Source organism: Rhamphochromis longiceps, linkage group LG20 (assembly GCF_057381845.1).
Source record: "Rhamphochromis longiceps isolate RC_006_pf linkage group LG20, R_longiceps_female_GT1.1, whole genome shotgun sequence".
NCBI lineage: Eukaryota > Metazoa > Chordata > Actinopteri > Cichliformes > Cichlidae > Rhamphochromis > Rhamphochromis longiceps.
The window spans coordinates 3,160,820-3,184,396 of record NC_140576.1 but is presented as its reverse complement, the minus strand read 5'-3'; the positions used below and the strand labels follow the sequence as shown (position 1 = coordinate 3,184,396).

The 23,577-nt window shown below is 41.4% G+C and overlaps 1 protein-coding gene and 1 non-coding gene across 2 annotated transcripts; one reads left to right on the top strand and one right to left on the bottom strand.

Moving 5' to 3' along the window:
• Positions 1-3,813: 3,813 nt before the first annotated feature.
• Positions 3,814-23,433, bottom strand: avpr2aa (arginine vasopressin receptor 2a, duplicate a). The gene is made up of 7 exons (XM_085393783.1): positions 23,061-23,433; positions 22,135-22,204; positions 13,772-14,151; positions 10,821-11,066; positions 10,533-10,679; positions 8,756-9,311; positions 3,814-7,718 (listed from the first exon to the last, which is right to left on the bottom strand). Exons 3-7 carry the CDS (start codon positions 14,147-14,149, stop codon positions 7,519-7,521), a joined length of 1,527 nt encoding a protein of 508 aa, XP_085249909.1. The 5' UTR covers positions 14,150-14,151; positions 22,135-22,204; positions 23,061-23,433; the 3' UTR covers positions 3,814-7,518.
• On the top strand, positions 12,199-12,270 carry trnac-gca (transfer RNA cysteine (anticodon GCA)). Its single transcript has one exon. It is a non-coding gene; the product is annotated as a tRNA-Cys (tRNA).
• Positions 23,434-23,577: the final 144 nt, after the last annotated feature.

Genomic DNA, 23,577 nt, shown 5'->3' with positions numbered 1-23,577 from the left:
AATCCATGAATCCACATGGTAGGATTTGTAAAGAATTTATTCGTAAATCAGGGTGGAAAATAAGTATTTGGTCACCTCAAACAAGGAAAATCTCTGGCTCTCACAGACCTGTAACGTCTTCTGTAAGAAGCTTTTCTGTCCCCCACTCGTTACCTGTATGAATGGCACCTGTTTGAACTCATCATCTGTATAAAAGACACCTGTCCACAGCCTCAAACAGTCAGACTCCAAACTCCGCCATGGCCAAGACCAAAGAGCTTTCGAAGGACACCAGGAAAAGTATTGTAGACCTGCACCAGACTGGGAAGAGTGAATCTACAATAGGCAAGCAGCTTGGTGTGAAAAAATCAACTGTGGGAGCAATCATCAGAAAATGGAAGACATACAAGTCCACTGATAATCTCCCTCGATCTGGGGCTCCACGCAAGATCTCATCCCGTGGGGTCAAAATGATCATGAGAACGGTGAGCAAAGATCCCAGAACCACACGGGGGGACCTGGTGAATGACCTGCAGAGAGCTGGGACCAAAGTAACAAAGGTCACCATCAGTAACACACTACAACGGCAGGGAATCAAATCCCGCAGTGCCAGACGTGTTCCGCTGCTGAAGCCAGTGCATGTCCAGGCCCGTCTGAAGTTTGCCAGAGAGCACATGGATGATACAGCAGAGGATTGGGAGAATGTCATGTGGTCAGATGAAACCAAAGTAGAACTTTTTGGTGTAAACTCAACTCGTCGTGTTTGGAGGAAGAAGAATACTGAGTTGCATCCCAAGAACACCATACCTACTGTGAAGCATGGGGGTGGAAACATCATGCTATGGGGCTGTTTTTCTGCCAAGGGGACAGGACGACTGATCCGTGTTAAGGACAGAATGAATGGGGCCATGTATCGTGAGATTTTGAGCCAAAACCTCCTTCCATCAGTGAGAACTTTGAAGATGAAACGAGGCTGGGTCTTCCAACATGACAATGATCCAAAACACACCGCCCGGGCAACAAAGGAGTGGCTCCGTAAGAAGCATTTGAAAGTCCTGGAGTGGCCTAGCCAGTCTCCAGACCTCAACCCCATAGAAAATCTGTGGCGGGAGTTGAAAGTCCGTGTTGCTCGGCGACAGCCCCAAAACATCACTGCTCTCGAGAAGATCTGCATGGAGGAATGGGCCAAAATACCAGCTACTGTGTGTGCAAACCTGGTAAAGACCTATAGTAAACGTTTGACCTCTGTTATTGCCAACAAAGGTTATGTTACAAAGTATTGAGTTGTATTTTTGTTATTGACCAAATACTTATTTTCCACCCTGATTTACGAATAAATTCCTTACAAATCCTACCATGTGGATTCATGGATTTTTTTTTTTTTCACATTCTGTCTCTCACAGTTGAAATGTACCTCTGGTGCAAATTACTGACCTCTGTCATCATTTTAGGTGGGGGAACTTGCACAATCGGTGGCTGACTAAATACTTTTTTGCCCCACTGTATAGCCTTTTATCAAAAGTTTATCTTTATTATTCTTACGCAAGACAAAACATTTGCTGTGAAATAAGGATAACTGCAGAGGAATTTGTGTGTGTGTGTGTGTGTGTGTGTGTGTGTGTGTGTGTGTGTGTGTGTGTGTGTGTGTGTGTGTGTGTGCGCGCGCGCGCGCTCAGAGGTGTGTAAAGCACACCGGCTCAGGCCACAGACCTCGATGGGCTTAGCGGGATTCAGCAATGTGGAAACCGGCATTGCACAAATAATTTTCACATGAAGTCAGGCTTTTCTGTCTGTTCCATAGGCATCGTTTTTCCTGCTCGTTCCTCACACTTTTCGCAAAGCAGAACAAAGTCAACAAAGTGTGGGGCTAACTCAGTAATCACAGAGCAGACTGTATCTTTTTACACTGGCTTCCCCTTCCTTCACTACAATAACAGTTCATGCTCTGGTTACTTCATGGTTTTGTTCGTACAGAGGAGGGTGTTATATGTACAGTTGCTCCAGCCCAAACAGCTTGACAGTGTTTGGGGTTACCATAACTCACTGTAGCTTCCAAACCTCTGCACTTATTTTCTCTGCATCTCATTCTTCTTGTCCTATTTGGGCATCCTCTCATCTGCTTTGCATGACAATGCAGTTTGCAGTAAAAAAAAAAAGAACCATGTAAGGGAGGAAATTCCTTTCACTCCTTTTCCACAACATATTAAACATCCCATCCACATGTCACATCAAAAGGACAATATCTGGTGTACAGCTTTTGTTTGTGTTTGCATATTGGCTTGCGTGTGTCTGCGTGTGTGCATGCACTTCTTGCAGCTGGCCCAGAACTATTAAATGGGTGAAGACCAATGTTCCCTCTAAGCTGCGTGCGTGCGCAATTGCGCACTGCTGCCACGGTCTCTGCGCACAGAAAATCTGCGTTGCGCACAAAAAAAAAATCTAACCTGAATTGAAATTAAAATTAAAACTTTAACAATTCTGTTTTGCAGTGTTAGTCAGTCAGTGACTGGCTGCTCCCGTATGGGATTAGAACGATGCCACCTTATCCCATAGTCCAGCCAATAACGCGATTCACATTCGTATATACGCAGCTAATCAACGTCGTTGACAGGCTATGACAGCGTCCTTGTGACACCGGTGTTTTAGCGAGCAAAGCGGCGTGGCTGATGTGGAGTGAAGCCACGTTAATGACAACTTGGACAACCATTGGAGATGTGAGCAGGACAGACGGAACAATTGACGGAAAAAGTGTGGACTTCATACCAGTTTTTAAATTGTGTTGATCGGCCACGTAAAACCAGAGTTATGATAAAAATATCTGCAATGTTTGGTTTTCTTCCTGAATACTGTCGTTGTTTATATTTACTGCGGGAAGAAACGGTAAAAACTGAGTTTTATAAGGAAAACGCTCCAAAGCACTCTCCACCTGTGAGCAAAACCAAAACCCCCCACCCTTTCCTATTGGTCAAAAAATGTACCATGTCGACCAATCAAAAAATGATATAGCAACATGGCATTTAGTGTTTAGGAAAGGGGGAGTTTTAGGAGTGATGGCGGTGTTTTGAGATGTGAGAGATTTGCAACGTTTAGTGCAAATCTTGTGTAGTTAGTGTGTAGTGTAGTCAATAGTTTTGTTGTGTGTGTCAGAAAAATGCTGTAATTATATATTCTTGATTTGAATACTGGCTTGTGTGAAATCCCAGAAATAAACCCCAGACAAAGCGATTCTGTGAACTAAGGTGCAGGTCTATTAGGTTATGCTGTGGTGATCCTCGGGTTGGGGGATGGGTGTTCATACTGGAGTGCAAAATTAAAACCAATGGAAGATGGACAAGAAAAGTTCAAAGCCATCAGGTGCTCAGTTTAGAAAAACAGAGGGAGTGTGGCAGTGGCGGCTAGGACCGCCACTGCCTGCAGGTATCAGGCTGTTGTTCTCCTTTATCTCATAGTGGACAGAAATTATTTTTTGGAGTGGCACAAATAATTTGTGTGGCATCAAATTTGATGCAGAACAGCTGATTGTTCTGTAAATAGTTTGAAATACTTATTTTAAAAAAACACCTTGGCTGCATTTTTAGGTAAACAGCTGCAAAAAACTTTGTTTTTTTGCATAGCTCAGTTACTTTTTTGAAGAAGTAACTATATAATTAATTGCACAACATTGGTCATTATATCCTGTATTTTGCAGACAGAGTTACAGGACTCTCTCCCAGACCACAGACTCAGAATACAAGTCAGAGCTTTATACAAATAGAAAAAAGAAAGTTGTGTTTTCAAAATTGGAGTTCAAGTTATTTTTACTTCCAATAGTGTTAACATACTACACAGGTCATGAACAAGATTATTTGTAAGTGGGCTAAAGCAGTTAATTAAAAGTAGTCTAACATAAATGTAAATGCTGTAATTTGATTATTTTTAATAAACCGTGTAACTTCAATGCTGGCGTGACCACAGTGCACACGTCTGATGTCGCTCACAGTGGTCCAAGGGACCGCTCAGGGAGTTTGTGTGTTCGCTCAGAAACATGAAAAATTAGAGGGAACATTGGTGAAGACACATAACAACAAATCATATCTAAGTGCATAAATGTCGTGGAAGCGTGTTGAACAAGCTCCTGTAAAATATTTGTAGATGCCATTTTATCAGACACCATGCACATGCCTGTTTGTACTATTAAGAAAGCAATGTTGCAGGTGAGGTGTGCGCACAACCGTGCCCAAAGTAATGAAAACAAGATGGCTGAAAGCGATAAAAAAAAGCTAACCTTGATCCCTCTGGCTCTCGGAGAAAGAACGTCTTTTAAATCAGTAAACACTTACAGACTAAGGAATCATAATTGCTGCCAATAGAATAAAAGTGTGGCTATATTTAGCAAACAAAGAAAAAATGCCCTTGGAAAAAGCCGCATTTAACTGCCCCCTTCTCTGTAAGCTGAAACAGTAAATGCAGATAAATTTTATGTGGAAAACAAAACAAACTCCACCAAATAGTTTACCATCTGTTTTAAGGCTAAGAGCATATAAACATCCTCTTGGTGTTAAAACATTTAAGATAGAGAAAAAGAGCAAAATGAAACCCTTTTGTGAGAAGACAAGATAAATTGGGGAGCCTGTTTCTCTTGCTTCCTCTGATAATAAAGTATGATGCTCTTTCCCAACGCAGACACAGGAGTCGATCTGGGCCAGTTGGGCCACCTGGTGTCTTGGAATGAGCCTCGGCCATCATTAGGTCTGCAGAGGGGTCTTGGGTTAAGCAATGCAGACGCATTGCTCAGTATGGTAAAAGTCCTGGCTCCAGGTCTGATTTATACCGGCTGTGGTGAAGGCTGGGGGTCTCAGTCATTCTTCAGAGCCACTGGTTGCACTCCTTGGCTGAATTTAAATTGATTTGAAGACGGAACTTGCCCTGTTTTCCTGCCCTTGTGACAGGCTCCCTGAGGGATAATTTATTTCTTTTATACCCCATTGCAGCCACACGGCTGGAAGGAAGTGCTGCCCTAACTGTAATGAAGAAGTGACCTTGAGTTTAGCCGTCACCCATGCTTCTGCATGGAAACCGTGAGCATTAGGGCATTCAGCATAAATATACACACACACACACTGCAAGATTATAAAAACAGCAGTGACCTACCAGTTAGACCATCTATCATATGCTCTGACAAGAGAGAGATGGTGGTGGCTGTTTCAGTGAAAAATAGGAAATGCCAAGTCTTTTATAGGACTACTCAGGAAACTAAACTGACTCTATAGGAAATTCTGTCTGATGATGGGTCTATTTTTAGGGGATATTTAAAGGTGTTCGTGCTATCTGCTTCTCAGTCAGTTGAAGTGCATTTATTATTTAGCCGTTTTAATGCTCACTAATGGCTGTACAGAAAGCACAATGCACAGCTGAGGAGTGTTCGGCCTCTCCCATCAATCTGAAAGGCTGGATGAAACTGAGGTTTGGCTCTTTGCGTGGAGAAGAATCATCCTCTGACCTCTCAACTTCCTGCTTGGGAGAGAGAAAAATACATGAACACCCTGAAGGTTTGGGAGAAGTTCATCTATTTCCTGATATAACAAAGTGAGACACGGGACATTGTTGCTGCAGAGTTTCATTTGGCTGATAATCAAAGCAGAGGCCTGTGTCTGGGGAACAAGTTTGCAGTGGCGTGCTGTAAACCCAAACACCACGGCCACGCAGAGGAAAAGGTGAGGCTTCTCCTTCGACCCAGACAAGTACTCTTGAGATACCTTGAAAGCATGCCGGTATTGTCCTGCAGACTCGAACAACACTGTTCTCTCACGAAAAAGAAAGATGCACCAAAGTGTCTCACTGTGAGTGCACATCATTAAAAAAAAAAGATTATTTTCAACAGCATCTAATGGATAGACTGATCAAATACACACAATGTTATCACATTTCCTGTATGTACAGTAGCTTATATAATTATGCTATTGTAAAAACATACCATTAGAATATTTAAGTGTGTCATGCAGCTGAGGGCCATAATACTTTACTCTGTGCACAGAATAAAATGCAATATTATAAAAACTGTACCTGGAAGGCAGAAACAGAGATAGTATATATGTATATTATTCCAAGTATACATTAAATATATATATATTTGTGTGTACATTTTCATTTACACAACAATAAATAAATAAAGAGATTAAAGAACACATGGCTCATGGTGTGATATAACATATCCTATGATCCCTGCTCTGGAGGTATGCTCTGTCTAAAAATAACTTGGCTGACATCATTTACAGATTAATCCAGTGAGGGAGGCCCCCTCTAAAAATGTCTACTGACATTACAGGCACTTGGTTTGGACTTGGAGTATTTGCAATATTCATGTGAAGTGTTTTCTTAAATAGTAATTGTTTCTAGATGTACGCTAACGTGTAGGTTGGAATATGTCTACTGATAAGACTTTAAAGTCGAGCTTTTAAAAAACAATCTTTGGTTTGACACCGCCTTGTTTTCTTTCTTCCTTCTTTTTTAACTACACTGTACCTCAGACCATTGCAACATTCAGCTTTTATCTAGCACAAAATGTAACATTCTCTTCAATAAATATACTTTACAACGTTGATCACGATACACGGAATGCTGATAAATACTTCTCATGAGTTTCTTCTGTGCTGTGTTCTCGTTTCATACTTTCCGAAAAGCATGACGGGAAGGTTCTTTTATGTGCCTCATATGGCGTGTTTGTATAAAATACAGTCACATAATTGTGTCCCAGTTGAGCAAGGAAAACCAGGTTTATTTTTTTGTGCGGTGCTTTCCTTCTGCTGCACCGTCCTCAGGAGTGAATCTCAAGCCCATCTTGCTAACAAATCACTATTGTTGGAACCTGGAAGTGAATTCTTTCTTTGCCTCAAGCATCCTTCTCTAATCCTTTCTTTCTTTCTGTGGAATAACAAAGTTTGATCACGTTATTAGATTTCAACTACAGTCCTCCTGGGACCACTGCTGTAACATCCATGACATCCCCTCTCTGTTCTCCTGCAGTCTTATTCTCGTGTACTGTCTGCATGTGCTTCTTTTCTCTTCCTTCCAGCTTGATTTTCTCTGCACCCATAGTTTTGTCTGCTGCTTTATACATTAGGCGTGCCATTAATGTAGCAATCCACCCCTTGCATTCCTGCTGCTCTACTGTATCCGAGCAGAGTAAGAGACTGTCCACAGTTCTGTTCAACAGCTACTGAGGTGAAAATGTTCTCACCTTCCAGTCCATTTCACCCCACAGATCCACCGAAACACTGTGTTATGAATGGTGCTGACATCTTCAGTGACAGCCGTCCTTACTGCTGGGGCGAGTAAGACAGGTGATTACAAATAGAAGTCCTGGTGAGAAGACAGCTGTCCTTTGATGCTGAAAACATCTGGTGGAGGTCGTCACAGTGCGTTCTCAGGCTGCGGCGCTGGAGGCGGTGACATCAGCAGAGTTGTGTGCAAAAGTACGTCCTTGCAGTGGGCGCGTGTGCACCCATGCATGCCTTTCGAGCATGTCTCTGTGTGTCTCGCTCTCCAGCTCATCAGTCTTTGTCAGTACAGGCTGTCCTTGGTGGTGGAGGTGTGTGTGGTGGTAGAGTCGTCAGGCAGGGAGCCCCGTCGTCCAGATCTTGACCCACAGTGGAGCAGATTTTGCAGCTCTCTTGACACGCTGCTGGAGAAACCCGTGTAGATCCATGGGTTGGTGCACGAGTTCAGACTGGCCAGCAGCATCAGGATAGTGAAGGCCACTCCTGCAGAGGACACACACCGCCAAAAAGACAAGTCCAAAAATACATTTTCAAATGTACAACCTTTACGTTGGAAGGAAACATTCCTCTTAAAATGAGGACAAACTAAGGACAAATCACAGTGCAAGTCACATTAGTCTCTCACCCCTTAGGAAACAAACATAAAAATGTGCAAATATTTAGCAGCAGAGCACTGTGCATTATTTTGTTTTTATTCTACTTCAAGAATTTGATTATAAATATCCCAGGGGAACAACTCCACACATACTTCCTCCTTCATATTTTTCATTTCTAATAGCAAGTCTATTGTGCATTAGGCAAAACACACTGAGAGCAGCTGAGAACAATGAATGAGACCGTTCTGATTTTAGAATAAAGCTGACAATAATCAGCTGAGTGTGGGGCTGTCTGCCAATCGGGGCTTTTATTTCATGAGAGTATGCTAATCATGCTTGTAGCTGCATGTGAGTACACTTTGTGTAAGCATCTGTGCTCGTGTGTGTGCGTTTGTATTTGCGCTTGTTCCATGTGTTGCTTATGATTTTAACTATGCATGCCAGCTGCTGGCACCGATCATTGTTGATGAAATGTCAGCATCTGGCTCTGTTTCAGACTCTACGGGGGACATAAACAGGTTATTTACTGGCCTCTGGTGTTTGTCTTTAGTTTCAGCTCAGGAAAAAACAAACTTGTTTGTGACCTTGTATTATATTCTCTGTTGAGAGCTGGAGCTTGTACTTAGAATAATGAGTTAGATAGCCTAATATTTGGACCCACCAAGATGCTCAAAAGCATTGATTGGAGTTTTCTGTTAAAAATAGGAGCTTTTCAATTAGCTTTATGCTCTCTAAAGTGCAAAACAGGTAAATTAGCTCCATTAGGGCGATTAAATAGATTACATGAGCTAAGGAGAATCAATCCATCTGGGGTAAACAACATAAATGATTCACCTGACCACACAGATGTTGCTTTCATTTCTTTTATGGGGTAGATTGGAAACATAAGTGGATGTTGCATCCATTAAGATGTTTATGACTAACCTTGGTCTGGAGGGTCTGGATCCCAGGCTGCCCACAGCTGGACAATGAAGAAAGGTGACCAGCAGATAGTATACACCAGCACAATGACCAGGGTCATCCTCACCGTCTTTGACATGGCTTTAGTGATACTTGGAGGTGGGGTGGCGGGGCGGTGAGGGGGAGCATAATCAAGGGAGCAGCGGGGAGAGTTGGTGTAGGGCTCCTGGCAATCTGAGCCGTTCACTGTTTGCTGATGCGCTGTTGTTCTTGTTGTTGTCACATGTTCCCCGTGGCAACTGTTACACTGAATATCAGGTGGTACATAGTCATAACATTCTCCCACTTGGCTGTTGGGTGTGTTATTGTGGGGGTTGTTATTTGCAACCTTTAAGAGTTGTCCTCCTCTTCCGTCCCAGCCTCCTCCTCCAGACGCCCGTCTCCCCCTCTCTCTGGATCGCTCGTCCTCCTTCCTAAAGCTGTGAAAGCGGAAGAGGATTTCGTTTTTCTTCATCTCAGCCATCACCATCCTCTCTGACTTCAGGTAGATGTTGTTGTGAATCTCGCGGAAGATTCTTATCTGAAATATAAGAACATTTTGAGAAATTACAACAGCTCAGTGAGAGGGAAAACTAGACATGCCATCATTCACGACCTAAAAGGCCCGAGGATTACGTTTTATCATGGGAACGTGGCAAATTCAGATGCTCGTGTTTGCTGCAGACTGTCCTGTTTGCAGTTTAGGTCAACACTGAACGGAAATTTGAAATGTAAAAAAAAGAGAGTATGTGTTGGCCTTAACCATCGGCCATAAACCAGTGTCAGACATTTTTATGTAACATTATTTAACGCCACGATTCCTTCGCTCTGTTACATCAGAATCAGAATCAGAATACTTTATTGATCCCTGGGGGAAATTATTTTTTGTTACAGTGCTCCATTTTAAACCAACATTAAGACAAGACAGACAATACACTAACTAAGAATAGTACAATATATACATATATATACACATACATACATACATACATAAGTCACTTATAAATAAATATTTGGAAAAGAAACATGTGTAGTTGTAGCAGCAAACAGTGTGTTAAGTGGATGCTACCATAAAACTTTATTGCACCAAAATGATTTGTGGTATTCTCCGGAGAAACCAAAACAACGACATGAAATCCATTACTAATAGGCGATTCATCCTTCCAACTATTTTTACTTTGATTCTGAAGGTTTGTTACAACTGAAGCTACACATTAATCCATCTTTCCATTCAGTTTATGGGATTTAATCGGGCGAGACACTTGAAACTTTCCAAATTACCTCCTTCAGCAGAAATAACATCATTCTCTCTTCCAGAAACGTTCTAAATATCCCTCTGGATTTGAAATCTGATATTCAAAATAGTGGGAAAAAGGTCCAGAATTCTATGTTTGGCACAGATCTGGTACATTCCTCTCCCTGGCAGGACGTTTTCAGACTGGGCAGGCATCTCGGCAGTAGACCTCCAAGTGCTGTGTTAATTAGGGGAAAAAGCTGGAACCTAGAAATATCTTTCCCTAAATAGATCAGGACTGATGGGAGGCACCCCAGAATGTCATATCTGCCTGGGGATGCGACATAACACCAACCACAGTCTCCACAGGTTATTGAACAATGCGTGCCAAATACACTCTTGAAACCAAAACAGCATTTCATTCATGCCACAAGCCTCATTACTGGATAATGTTGCTCTGAGCATGTAATCCTATAGTCAACATCCTTTGTGGACAGTGCAGAGTTCAGCCAGTACAACTAGAATTACCTGACAGATGGTGATGATGAGGGCGGGCAGGAGGAAGACAGTTACCGTCATCCAGGTGACGTAGGCTTTCAGCCCCCACAGCTCAGCAAAGTGACCCCAGCACTCGAACTCACCGGGAGCCACTTCTGAGCGAGAGAAGATGAACACCTGACAGAAACAACAAGGGAAAAGTGGTCAGCACACCCACAGACACTGATAATCTGCAGTGATCTCTTGAAGCTAAAAATAGACAAACATCTTGAGTTCTCCTGTGGAAATCAAGCTGCCTGTGTGTTCACCCCTTCCTACCTGCGGTATGCTGAGGATCAGTGCCAGGCCCCAGGCCACCATGACAGGAGTGTTCCAGCGGGACACTGTGCCCCCTCGGTAGGCCTGCAACGGGCAGCAGATGGCATGGTGCCGGTCTACTGTCATGGCAACTATCATATAGGAGGAAGCAAACATGCCAACAATCTGCAAGTACTTGATGGACCGGCATAGCAAATCCGGCCCTTGAAACCTCTCTGTAATGTCCCATATTAGCTGAGGAAGAACCTGAACACACAGATAAAAAGCAGTTACTTTTTAAAATAAGTGTTTCTAATATATTCAGCGTATCAATAAGAAGTGCCTGTGCAGCCCAAACCCAATTTAGCACTTTGTCCGAGACTGTTATCTGAAAACTGCTTGAGCACATCAGTAAGCCACACCATGGCACTTAATGACATGTTCTTTACTATCCATGACAAGGGCACTGGGCAAGCCTGTTTTTTCATTTGTTTGTTTTTACCTCAAAAAACACCAAAGATATGGTCATCTACATACGAAAGTAGTTCTAAAACAAAAAAATCATTTATCCTGTTTGAATGATGTTTATAATTGCATTGCACAGCTGGACTGGGAAAAGCTGATCTTTTATATACATATATATATTTGACTGCCATTTTAAGAAATTTGTGCAGCTGAGTCACCGAGAAGCCAACTGGGTAGGAAAGCAGCAGAGACTTCAGAAAGAAATACAGATGCATTTCATTACTGTGAAAAGCCCTGACAGAGCCCTCACTCACTGCAGTGGGTTTTTTAAAGCATCTGAAAACAGACATTAAAGTACACTATAAGGCAGACAGTTTGTACAGTTATTACAAGTTTGAAAGTCAATATTTGGTATGACCAACTTTATTCTTCAACACAGACTGAGGTCTCTTAGTGAAACTTTCTTGTAAATTCTTTAAGTAGTCTACAGGAATAGTTCTCCAGGCTCCAGGATAGTTTCTCATTGGCTGTTTTTCTACCTACGTATGCACTGACAGTGTGCTTCCATGGCGGTATTGAAAAAAAATCTGATGGTACTTTTCTGTGTTCATAATTCCATCAATTATGACAAGATCTCCACAAAAGCTCCGACATGTTGTTCAGATGGCTGCAGACACTCGCTGTTGTGCTTCTCTCCTGACCTCCTCCAACAGTACATATTGACATTTTGAACTAAAATTTTAAAATATGGATTTGTCCTTCATTCGTCCTGTTGCCACTGATTTTCGGTTCAGTTCTTGTGTAGTTTGGCACACACCATCCTTTTCTTTCTGTTTCCCTTCCTTAAGAATAACTTCCACTGAGACCATCTCTGATTAGGCTTTGGCAGTATAGTATATGAATCAACTGAAGGGCCAGATGCCTTTATCATTGTGGGGGTATAGCTTAGTGGTAGAGCATTTGATTGCAGCTCAAGAGGTCTCTGGTTCAATTCCAGATACTCCCTGTGGAAGCTTAAAAAGCCTTTCTTAAAAATGGCTTCTTCACAGCCAGCTTTCCACCGAGATCTTTTTAACAAACAGTAAAAGGCTCATTTGAAGGCTCAGATGCACGTGTCGTCTTTGCTGTTTTGTTTTTTCTTATTTCTTAAGGACACAACTTTGAGATGTTGTTCATCTGCTATTGACTGTTTTTATTTTTTTAGGCCTACTGTTTCATCTTTATCTTCCAGACCTAAATTTTTTTTTACGTTTTATTTTAAGTTCATTTATTAAACACTTTTCACGGACAAGCAGCCTGTGAAATGGAGCGAGACAAAGATTTCACATGCGAGAGCAGTTGGGCAGAAGGAGGCAAGAACCTGACTGATTTTAAAATGTAATTCAGCAGGAGCTATAATTATGGTCTCAGTCTTGTTAGCATTTAAAACAAGGTAATTACTAGAGAGCCAGTCAGTATTCTTTCTGAGTTAAGCTGTGGACTCGGGTGGACAACCTATCAAGCTGAATGTCATCAGCATAGAAATGATAAAAAAAAAATGTAATTAAAAAATTGAATAATGGCAGGTAGAGGAAGCATGCAGAAAAAAAAATGGACCCAAAATCCCTTTTTAACCCCACAGGTTAGGGAGGAAATGTTAGAGGTGAACTTGTTTGTTCTAACAGAGAAGTTCCTATCAGAAAAGTAAGAAGTAAATAAGTCTAAAGCACAGCCAAATTCACCAGCCAAAACATGAAGCCTATAAAGCAGGATTTTTATGGTCAATGGTATCAAAGGCTTCACTGAAATCAGGCAAAAATGATTACAGAACAATTCCTCCATCAGAGGCCTTCAACAGCATGGTCTCAGTGGAACGCTACTTTTGAGAGCAAGACTGTAAAGGGTTAAAAATATAAAATTTGCATAGTAAAGATCTGAACTTATTTTCTGCTGTTTTTTCTAATATTTGCTTATAAATAGTCTTTTTAAAAAAAAAAAAATTTTAATTACCACATTCCTTTTAAAAAGGTCAGGTACAAGGACTGGACTGAAATAACTGAAAAAGCCTCCAACGGCCAAAGAAATGCTGGATAACTATTGCTCATGACCACTTTAAAAATTACAGGAAAGTTTGAAGGTCTGGAGGCAAAGTAAAAAAGAAATGCACAGTATTTATATTATAGGTATTTTTGTGGAACAGTGTATACAGCTGTAACAGATCCAGACAGTATATAACTCACAATTACATAGTTTAACACAGTTAAGTGAAAAAGAAATTCCCATGGAAGATAAAAATCAATATTAAGATGAGCAAGTTTTCAGTGTGACAAAAATTGTTAGTAAAGATGAAATATTTAGACTTGAATAAAGACTCAAAAAGAAATAAACATGTTTTACTTATGGCAAAAACAAAACAAAAACAGGCGTTTAACAAACTGAGACCATTTTGTAAATGTTTGTTTCATCCACTGCTGTGATCTATGTATATTCATGTTGCTATAATGCCTCAAAGAAACCCCTGTACTGACCTGAAAGAAAGCCACCACCAGGTCAGCCACACACAGGTTGACCATGAATATGTGCATCGGCGCGTTGTGCTTCCTCCGCCTCAGAAGCACCCACAACACAAAGCTGTTCCCCAAGGTGGTAAGAGCCAGCACCACCGCAAGCACTGCAATCTCAGCCTGGGCCAAGCCGATATCCCTCACCCTGGGCTGGGGAAGGGTGCGAGGTGTGCTATTGGAGCCATTCTCGGCAAAGATGCCAAAGAAGGATCCCCCACTGTGAGACGTGTTGAATGAGTTCAGTTCAGAAATAAACGAGGAAGAGAAGTTGTTTCTTCCTGTGGGGCCCAGAGCGGAGAGGCCTAACCTATCCCAGTCCGTTTCCAAACTGATGCTTTCCATTCCTGGAAGACAAACAAAGTGTTAATTTGGGAAAGCCAATAAAATCTATTGTTTATAGTTTGTATAAATGATGCTCTGATTATTATCAACAGACAATGAAATTGCACTGAATTATTACATCTGTGCATCTTATTGCATTTCCTGCAGTTTCCTAAAAATGCACTGTTCCTTACAGTATTGCTGAGAATCCAAAGCAAAACACACACAGACTTCTCACATAAGCTGATGCAGATATAAATCACAGGAACTCTTTGTTGTTGGATCATCAGTAACAGTTTCACATCATGTACCACAAATAGCTCCTGTTGGGTAACCTCATCACATTCAACTCAAAGTAATGAGAGCCAGACACTCTGCCAATCATGCAAGTGTAATTATGTCTCAGATTTTAATAATTCTCCTGTCTGTTTGTCCCTCTCCCAAAGCTTCCCATTCGATCTGACGCAAGTCCAGTTTGGTTTATTTTCTTTCTAATTCTTTCTCAAGGTTGATTTGACAGCTTTGCCTCCTATCCCACCACCCTTATTCCTTCACGTCCCCTCTCATAATCATTCTCATCCCATGCTTACCCTTGTACATTCCTGTTTCCCCCTGTTTTTGTTCCCCTCTCTCCAGATTTTCTCTCATGCATCCAGGCGTTCTTTTCTCTTCTCTCTCTCTCCCAATCTAAATTAATTTTACGTTTATTTTTCTTTGCTTATAAATAAATGGCTGAAAAGAACAGAAAGTTGATAGGAATTAGATGACAATTTAAGAAACAGAGTCATGGGATGTAGAGGGCAGCCTTGGTCAAATAAACTGCATGTAGAGTAGCGTCTGAGAAGGGGGGGTGGGCGGTGGTGGAGAGTAGCGATACAGGCGGTGAGGAGAAAGGAGAAAAAAACTGCCCAGAAAAGGTAAAAGAATTGATTTTTGAGGGAGGGCGATTGGATGAGACTAGAGGAGTGGCAAAACATAGCTCCAAGGAGAGATGTGCACTTTTAGTTATTTCGCTGTGAGTGATGATTGACACCGTGTTGATGTAATATTTTGACTAATATGCTGTGGAGTGGTCGTATATCTAAATGTGCCACTGAATGGGTGATAAGTAGTGATGTGCGGATCGATCCTGAAATATCGATTCCTCCGATACCAATCATTTATGTTCTAGAATCGATTCTCACATTAAAATATCGATATTTTAGTAATTTAGAGTAAATTTGTAGTTTATCATTAACAGGAACACAGTGGAAAGAAACTATAACATTCGGATTGCCTACATTCAAAGGAACTACTTCCTCTTCCGCCTTTCATAGTCATGTGCGAAATACGGCTGTATAAATGTCTCGCAGCCCCTTGGCGTGCGCACTCACAACAATGGCTGAGCGTAATTGTGCGGATGTATTTTACCTCCACAAACAGCTGAGCCGTGGTTTGCAATAAATGTGGCAAAAAAAGTGAGGTGTTGTGGCCATACTTGCCAACCTTGAGACCTCAGAATTAGGGAGACATTCAAAAGGGCTGTTTGGGCGGATAAATATATTTTACAGGGTTTATTTATCGGATAAAATACGTTAAATGTCACCGTTATTATTGGCCGGCCCGGAAACAGCGGGGGTGTCCAAATTCAGAGGCTGCTTCCACCTGAGGACCGGCCTTCGCGGTCTAAAGAAAGCCGGGTAGTACGTCACGAGCTCCCTCGGTGGAGTGAAACTCTGCCGTCTGCTTCTTGCTGTCTAAAATATAACCGGACACTGACGTAAACTCTTCTGTTTAATCAGTTTTCTGTTTGACGTTTATTCAGCTGTGTGAAAACCCCGGAGGAACCCTCCCGAGGGAATAATAAAGTTTAATTTAATTTAATCTAATCTAATAACTTTAATCTCAGCCAAACCGATTTACTCACGAACAAATAAAACACTGAAAAAGCCAAACAAGAACATTTTTAAGTTATCAAAGTGACTTGTACATCATGTTTAACCCGAGTGGTGAAAGACCGCGGGGGTTTGAAGACGATGTGTCGGTCGGCTCAGATATTTGAAGTTTACACAGCTACATTCTCACCTGAAAATATGTTAAAAGTTTTTTTGCAACCCAGAAAGAGAAATAAGAGTGATATTAAAACTAAGTCGCTGCCGTCATTGTTGGAAACTGGAATTGGCTCAGCCGCGCTATGAATTCTGCGATATGGTTTTTCAACTTTGTTGTCTGGGTGGAAAATCTGGAGAAAGGTGGGATTCTCCCGGAAAAATCGGGAGGGTTGGCATGTATGGTTGTGGCAACATCACTAACCTTGTCAAACACCTCAGAGTAAATCATATCACAAAATATGACGAGCGTATGTTGAGGCGAACTGAAGAGGAGGAGAGGGACAGGTGCTGCTAGGGTGAGAGTCTCTCACGGAGTCCTTTAGTCCTCCAGGCAGGCAAGGTGTTCAAATAGCACACAACTTTAGTTTTTTTATTTCTATATGATGAACTCTGCATTATTAAGTGATAAGAAGAAGGTATTCTGATGTCCTGTAATCATTATGACGCTATAATTTGAGATACAATAAATAAAATCCGTTTTGTACAAAGTATCGGTATCGGATCAGTATCGTCGATACCACCCTGAATATTACTTGGTATCGGATCGGAAAGGAAATCAGTGGTATCGCACATCACTAGTGATAAGAGAGCTTCCATTTCTGCCTGATCAGAAGGAAAACGTGAGAATATTGAGCAATTGAATGTGACTATACATAACAAGGTTGTTCTCACTATTACGCTACCACCTAATGACCAGTTAGTAACAGTGGACGCACTCCTGGGTGTGTAAGGACGGCTGAACATACTGTCAAGCTTTACATGCTGGCTTTGCCAGAGGAATGTAATCAGATGAATGCATGACAGGCCTGGCCTGGTTGACTTCTCTTCCCAGCACAAATGTACAGCTGTGGGTGAAAAGAAGAGTATCTCAGTGGGATCATTCCTCAGAAAACAGAAAACTGCTCTCATGATTTGAGTGAATCCCTGCCGCCACACGAGGCAAACACAAGACTGCCATAAATGTCCAAACTAAATCAATCATTTTCTTTTTTTTTATTAACATTCCTCTATATTTAAAGGGTTGTATTAGTGGGAAGGTCGGTAGAGGAGAGGATCAGACGTAGCAATAACAGTTGTTTTTTTCATCTTTGTTAATTAAGGGTGTAGACAACAGGGCCCTTTTTCAGTGAGGAATCTCTGGGCTTCTTTTTGTTGGTTCTGAGGAGCCTTGTGCCCCTCTCTGTAATTACAGTATAATTCATGAGAAGGTTCTTTGTGCGGCTGCACCCCCAACCTAATTTCATTATATATATATTTCCATGTGATTCGTTTTTGATGTTCAGTCTGTTTTCAAGTATGCCTCGGTGCAGATAAGGTGCAATGGAGTTGTTACAATACCTGGAGTAAAGCTTAATTAAAGCTTTACTCCAGGTACTCAAGAAAGTCAAATAAAAGCATTGAAAACTGCTAAGCAGGAGCAGCTGTTAAGGTCCATCTGTCTGTAGATAACCACTGATGAGTACGTGCTGCATTTCTTTCTTCATAGCAGATTTTTATCTTCAAATTTATGACATTGTTCTGAGAAAATCTGAATCCCTTGTTTACCTAAACTCCCGGATAAGAAAATATGCTGAATGCTCATTTGCATTGCATGTGTATCCAAGAAATCTCAGTGAACTGTCTTCCGATTGCTCAAGCTCATCTACAGGAGACCCATGCATAGCCTGAAACCTGTGCCAGGAGTGCTCTCTGTCATATCATGAAATTTCTCAAACTGAAGCTGCACGATGAAGGTAAATAATGTCTGCAGAACATTGCTGGGTGCAGTTTAATATATTCCAAGCAGACCCCATTATTTCCATCTGTCTGACTGACTTAACACAAGTACCATCCATTTTCATAACCTCTCCGTGCTGTACTGCTGTCATAGGCACGGGGTTCATGCTCACAGAGCCTCAGGGAAGAAAGGAACATGTAGTTAAAGTGCACAAAAACCATTATAGATAGCATCCACTCACATCTTTCAACATCCGTGTCATCATTTCCAATTGTTCACACGTGTTTTGGTCATTCCTTTTCACAAACTACGATATGTTCAACATATGCCAAGATCCAAATACCAGATGTTTGAGACAAAGTATTTTTAAACCATTCTGAGGTGTGTTAAGGAACGAATGTCGTATAAAACCATGTTTTGATGTCAGTATTACAGTGTGTGACAAAATGCTTTTAAAGGAAGTTGAAAAAAAGGGTGCTATTATCCTTTAAGGCAAGACTTCACCCATTAGACACTCTGAAGGAGGTGCTTGTGCACTTGGTGGTTTAATCCAAACATAATGAAAAAGCCATCACTTCTCTGCCTGTCTTGTCAGCCCCTGGATTAAATGGTAAATGGCCTGCATTTGTATAGCGCTTTTCTAGTCCCTAAGGACCCCAAAGCGCTTTACACTACATTCAGTCATTCACCCATTCACACACACATTCACACACTGGCGATGGCAAGCTACATTGTAGCCACAGCTGCCCTGGGGCGCACTGACAGAGGCGAGGCTGCCGGACACTGGCGCCACCGGGCCCTCTGACCACCACCAGTGGATTAGTTTCCTTTGACCAAGTTGACCGAGTCTGATTAATGAGGACCTCTTTGTTCTCATTACCAGCCGCCCAGACGATCTGTGGCTAATTTCTCCTTTTACTCAGTCTTCCTTCTCTTCTACTTTTTCCATCCGTTACCTGTTATTTTCGCTACACTTTCATCCACCCACTCCATTTCTCTGATTCTGATTCCCTCCTAACCATTCCACCACCTGTGATCACAGACAAAAGAGGAAGCCGCTTCTCCTGCAGAGGAAACTGGCTGTGACATGTTTTTTTGTTTTTGCTTCATTTTAATCACCGTCCCCATTAATTGACTTTGGCAGCAGGAAACAGGATTAAAAAGGTCTGGCCCAATCTGAATTCAAGTCAACTGAAACTAATAAAGCAAGCATTAGATGACAGCGTGTTATATATTTACCTTTGGTTTTCCGCTGTTTTTCCTCAATGTGATTCATGCACGACACAAATGAATCATGTGGGGTCACAGACCGGGCTGCGTGGCATTTCATCTGCATGATAAGGCAGCCACGGCCACGTTTTTCTCTTTAAGCCCCACAAATCTGTAAATTAGATCCCCGCTTGCACCCTCGCTGCGGCATTGATTCACCTCCTGAATGAGTCGGGTCAATGACAGCTAGATAGTTTGTGTATATTTATGCATTTCAGTTTGTGGAGGAACCTGCTGTACTCATTAAAAATCACATTCACGGTTCTCTATTTGAGTACATGTCACTCAGGTTCGCTCTCCAGCTGCAGCTCATATGAGCAATAATACAAATTATTCTTTGTGTGCTTGATAGACTGTAGACAGTACTTCTAGTAAAGTATGCTTTCTCTCTGATTGATGATGGAGTCTATCCCTCCCTTGCTTTGCTCTCCAGAGACAAAGCAGAATGCAACCATCCATTTTCATAACCTCTCCGTGCTGTACTGCTGTCATAGGCACGGGGTTCATGCTCACAGAGCCTCAGGGAAGAAAGGAACATGTAGTTAAAGTGCACAAAAACCATTATAGATAGCATCCACTCACATCTTTCAACATCCGTGTCATCATTTCCAATTGTTCACACGTGTTTTGGTCATTCCCTTTCACAAACTACGATATGTTCAACATATGCCAAGATCCAAATACCAGATGTTTGAGACAAAGTATTTTTAAACCATTCTGAGGTGTGTTAAGGAACGAATGTCGTATAAAACCATGTTTTGATGTCAGTATTACAGTGTGTGACAAAATGCTTTTAAAGGAAGTTGAAAAAAAGGGTGCTATTATCCTTTAAGGCAAGACTTCACCCATTAGACACTCTGAAGGAGGTGCTTGTGCACTTGGTGGTTTAATCCAAACATAATGAAAAAGCCATCACCTCTCTGCCTGTCTTGTCAGCCCCTGGATTAAATGGTAAATGGCCTGCATTTGTATAGCGCTTTTCTAGTCCCTAAGGACCCCAAAGCGCTTTACACTACATTCAGTCATTCACCCATTCACACACACATTCACACACTGGCGATGGCAAGCTACATTGTAGCCACAGCTGCCCTGGGGCGCACTGACAGAGGCGAGGCTGCCGGACACTGGCGCCACCGGGCCCTCTGACCACCACCAGTGGATTAGTTTCCTTTGACCAAGTTGACCGAGTCTGATTAATGAGGACCTCTTTGTTCTCATTACCAGCCGCCCAGACGATCTGTGGCTAATTTCTCCTTCTACTCAGTCTTCCTTCTCTTCTACTTTTTCCATCCGTTACCTGTTATTTTCGCTACACTTTCATCCACCCACTCCATTTCTCTGATTCTGATTCCCTCCTAACCATTCCACCACCTGTGATCACAGACAAAAGAGGAAGCCGCTTCTCCTGCAGAGGAAACTGGCTGTGACATGTTTTTTTGTTTTTGCTTCATTTTAATCACCGTCCCCATTAATTGACTTTGGCAGCAGGAAACAGGATTAAAAAGGTCTGGCCCAATCTGAATTCAAGTCAACTGAAACTAATAAAGCAAGCATTAGATGACAGCGTGTTATATATTTACCTTTGGTTTTCTGCTGTTTTTCCTCAATGTGATTCATGCACGACACAAATGAATCATGTGGGGTCACAGACCGGGCTGCGTGGCATTTCATCTGCATGATAAGGCAGCCACGGCCACGTTTTTCTCTTTAAGCCCCACAAATCTGTAAATTAGATCCCCGCTTGCACCCTCGCTGCGGCATTGATTCACCTCCTGAATGAGTCGGGTCAATGACAGCTAGATAGTTTGTGTATATTTATGCATTTCAGTTTGTGGAGGAACCTGCTGTACTCATTAAAAATCACATTCACGGTTCTCTATTTGAGTACATGTCACTCAGGTTCGCTCTCCAGCTGCAGCTCATATGAGCAATAATACAAATTATTCTTTTACTGTCTTCAACCCCAAACAGCCAAATAAATGATAATTATGCAGGGCCACACCTCATTATACACAGCGATTCAGTCATTGCTTAGATTACAGTCATATTGTATCAGATCAGATCAGGTCAGGTCAGTAGACAGAACTCATGCAGAAGGTCCAAGTCCTCTTATCGTTACTGATAAACCCCGTTCATTAGACCACTGGCTGTTTTTCTTGTTATGTATCATTAACTAGCACACCACCAACAAGTGAACCATTCAAAATGGGACCTTTTTTCACATCACATATAGCTGATAAAATATTCAGAGTATTCCCCCCGAAGATTGGAAAGTGGGCTGCAGTGTTACCACATCAGCTAAAACAGGCCTGGAGTTGATTTGGTCAGAGCTGCAGCACATGATGAAATGAACGCAAGTAAATGATTCCCTGTTAGAGACCAAAGTAAATTGACTGTTAAAATAACCGTGATGATGATTTTTTCCTGATGGAGGCTGCAATCAAGGAAGTTATTATTCCTCCATAATAGTTTGTGTGAGGGAGAAAAAAGAAGAAAACTTTGCGATTTATGGTGGAAAAAAACCTTTTTCAATGACTTTGGTTGAGACAAAGAGCTTCCACAAAAAACACGTCTGCCAAAAAGCATTATTTGATTTAACTGACAGACAAGAAAGTTTGGCTTTTGTTGTTGTTGTTCATTTTTAAGTATGGGATCTGTTTTTGATTTAACTTAAACACAATTTTTGATTATTTCTTCACTGTTAGGAGGAAATTTACCATTGTGATAATAAGTTGTGTCAGACAATAAATCAATGACACTTGAATATACAGACGCATGCATGCCATCCACTCACAGCCTGGGAAAACAAATCTTTTGTTTGTCTAAAGCCCTTTGAGTTTCCTTTAAAAAAAAACATGCGCAGGGCACGCACGTGTGCAAAAAACACTCACACAAAGAAGAGCAACCCAGTGTGAGAAGTCGTCTCTTACCTTGTTGTCAGTGCATGGTAAGCATTCTCACGCGTGTCCTTTTCTGTTGGCTTTGCTCTTGTCTTTGCGACTGTGGGACAGAGCATTAAAAGCCATCACTGTTACAGCTCATTTACATTACAGGCAACAACAGATAACATTAACATCGTGACAGTTCCCCCGAGCTTCTGTAATCTGTGGAAAAACAGGACCACATCCATTTTCAATTAAGCTCTGCAATGACTTACATCTAATCAAGCACAATAACATACATGCTTTATGTTAAGAGAAATGACATCCTGAAAGTAGCTCTGGGAAACAATTAGGTTAGAATGATTTATTCACATTTTTTATTTCTGTTATTTAGAAAATTAGCCTAATTTAATTGCGGCGTTCCATCATTTGGAACAATTTTGTTTAATCAACCCAATAATTTACTACTTTGATTTACAGTCACCAGAGCACTTTTTCAAACAGTTGTACTGTTTCCAAAATATAAGATGTGTGTTTTGTTCCTTTTTTTGTTAAATAAAATATGTAAAATAAATATAATAAAATATATTTTCACTGTCTACAAACATGAAAGTAATATTATTAGATTATTGTATTATTATTATTATTAATGAGGAAACATGATTCTAAATACAAATATAAAAGAAACTGATAAAGCTCAGCCTGTTTATTAAAATTCTGCACACTGGGCTTTGATGGCATACTTGAGTTTTGAGCATAAATGAGATACTGTAGCCACACAAAGGCATGACCTCGATTGGGTTGTAAACAAATTGGAGGAATACAATGAGATTAAATTTAAGGCCCTGCTGGAAAGTTTTTCAGACAATGTTGAATAATGATTTAAATAATTAAAATAATTGTACATTTAACATAATAAGTATATGTTTAGCCATCAAATCCAGCAGTCATTATGGACTCAATAAGGTACTTACTTGTTCTACTTCAGTGGTGCATTTCTTTTATATGTCGCTTAATTTTACCCAAATTAATTCTTCTCAATCCATGTCTCTCCTTTTAGCCTCAGCTGAATCCTGAATGAATTAGGCAGCACAGGAATAAAAATCACTCTTCATCAGAGTCAGGTGTTGGTCAGTGTTAACAAAAAGTTCTTTAGGGAGCTCTTTGTTAGTCCTTTGCCTGCTGAGTGTACTCTCCTTGAGGTGTTGTAGTTCATTTGTAGTTCATTTTATTAAAGTAATCCATTTGATAGCCATGCGTGCCCTGGGTCCATTTGCGTCAGGTTATGCTTTTGCAATCTGCTGTGCCTTCACTAGCAGAAATGAATTTGATCTCCGTCCGTTCCTACCTCCCCCCTCTTCCCTCCACAGCTATCTCCTCCTCCTCCTAGGTCAACCAGCTTGTCCGCCAGGACTGAGGGTGGAGCCTGCAACCAGGAGTGGTGCAAGAGAGAGGGAGCGCGAGGGAGAGAGAGAGAGAGAGAGAGAGAGA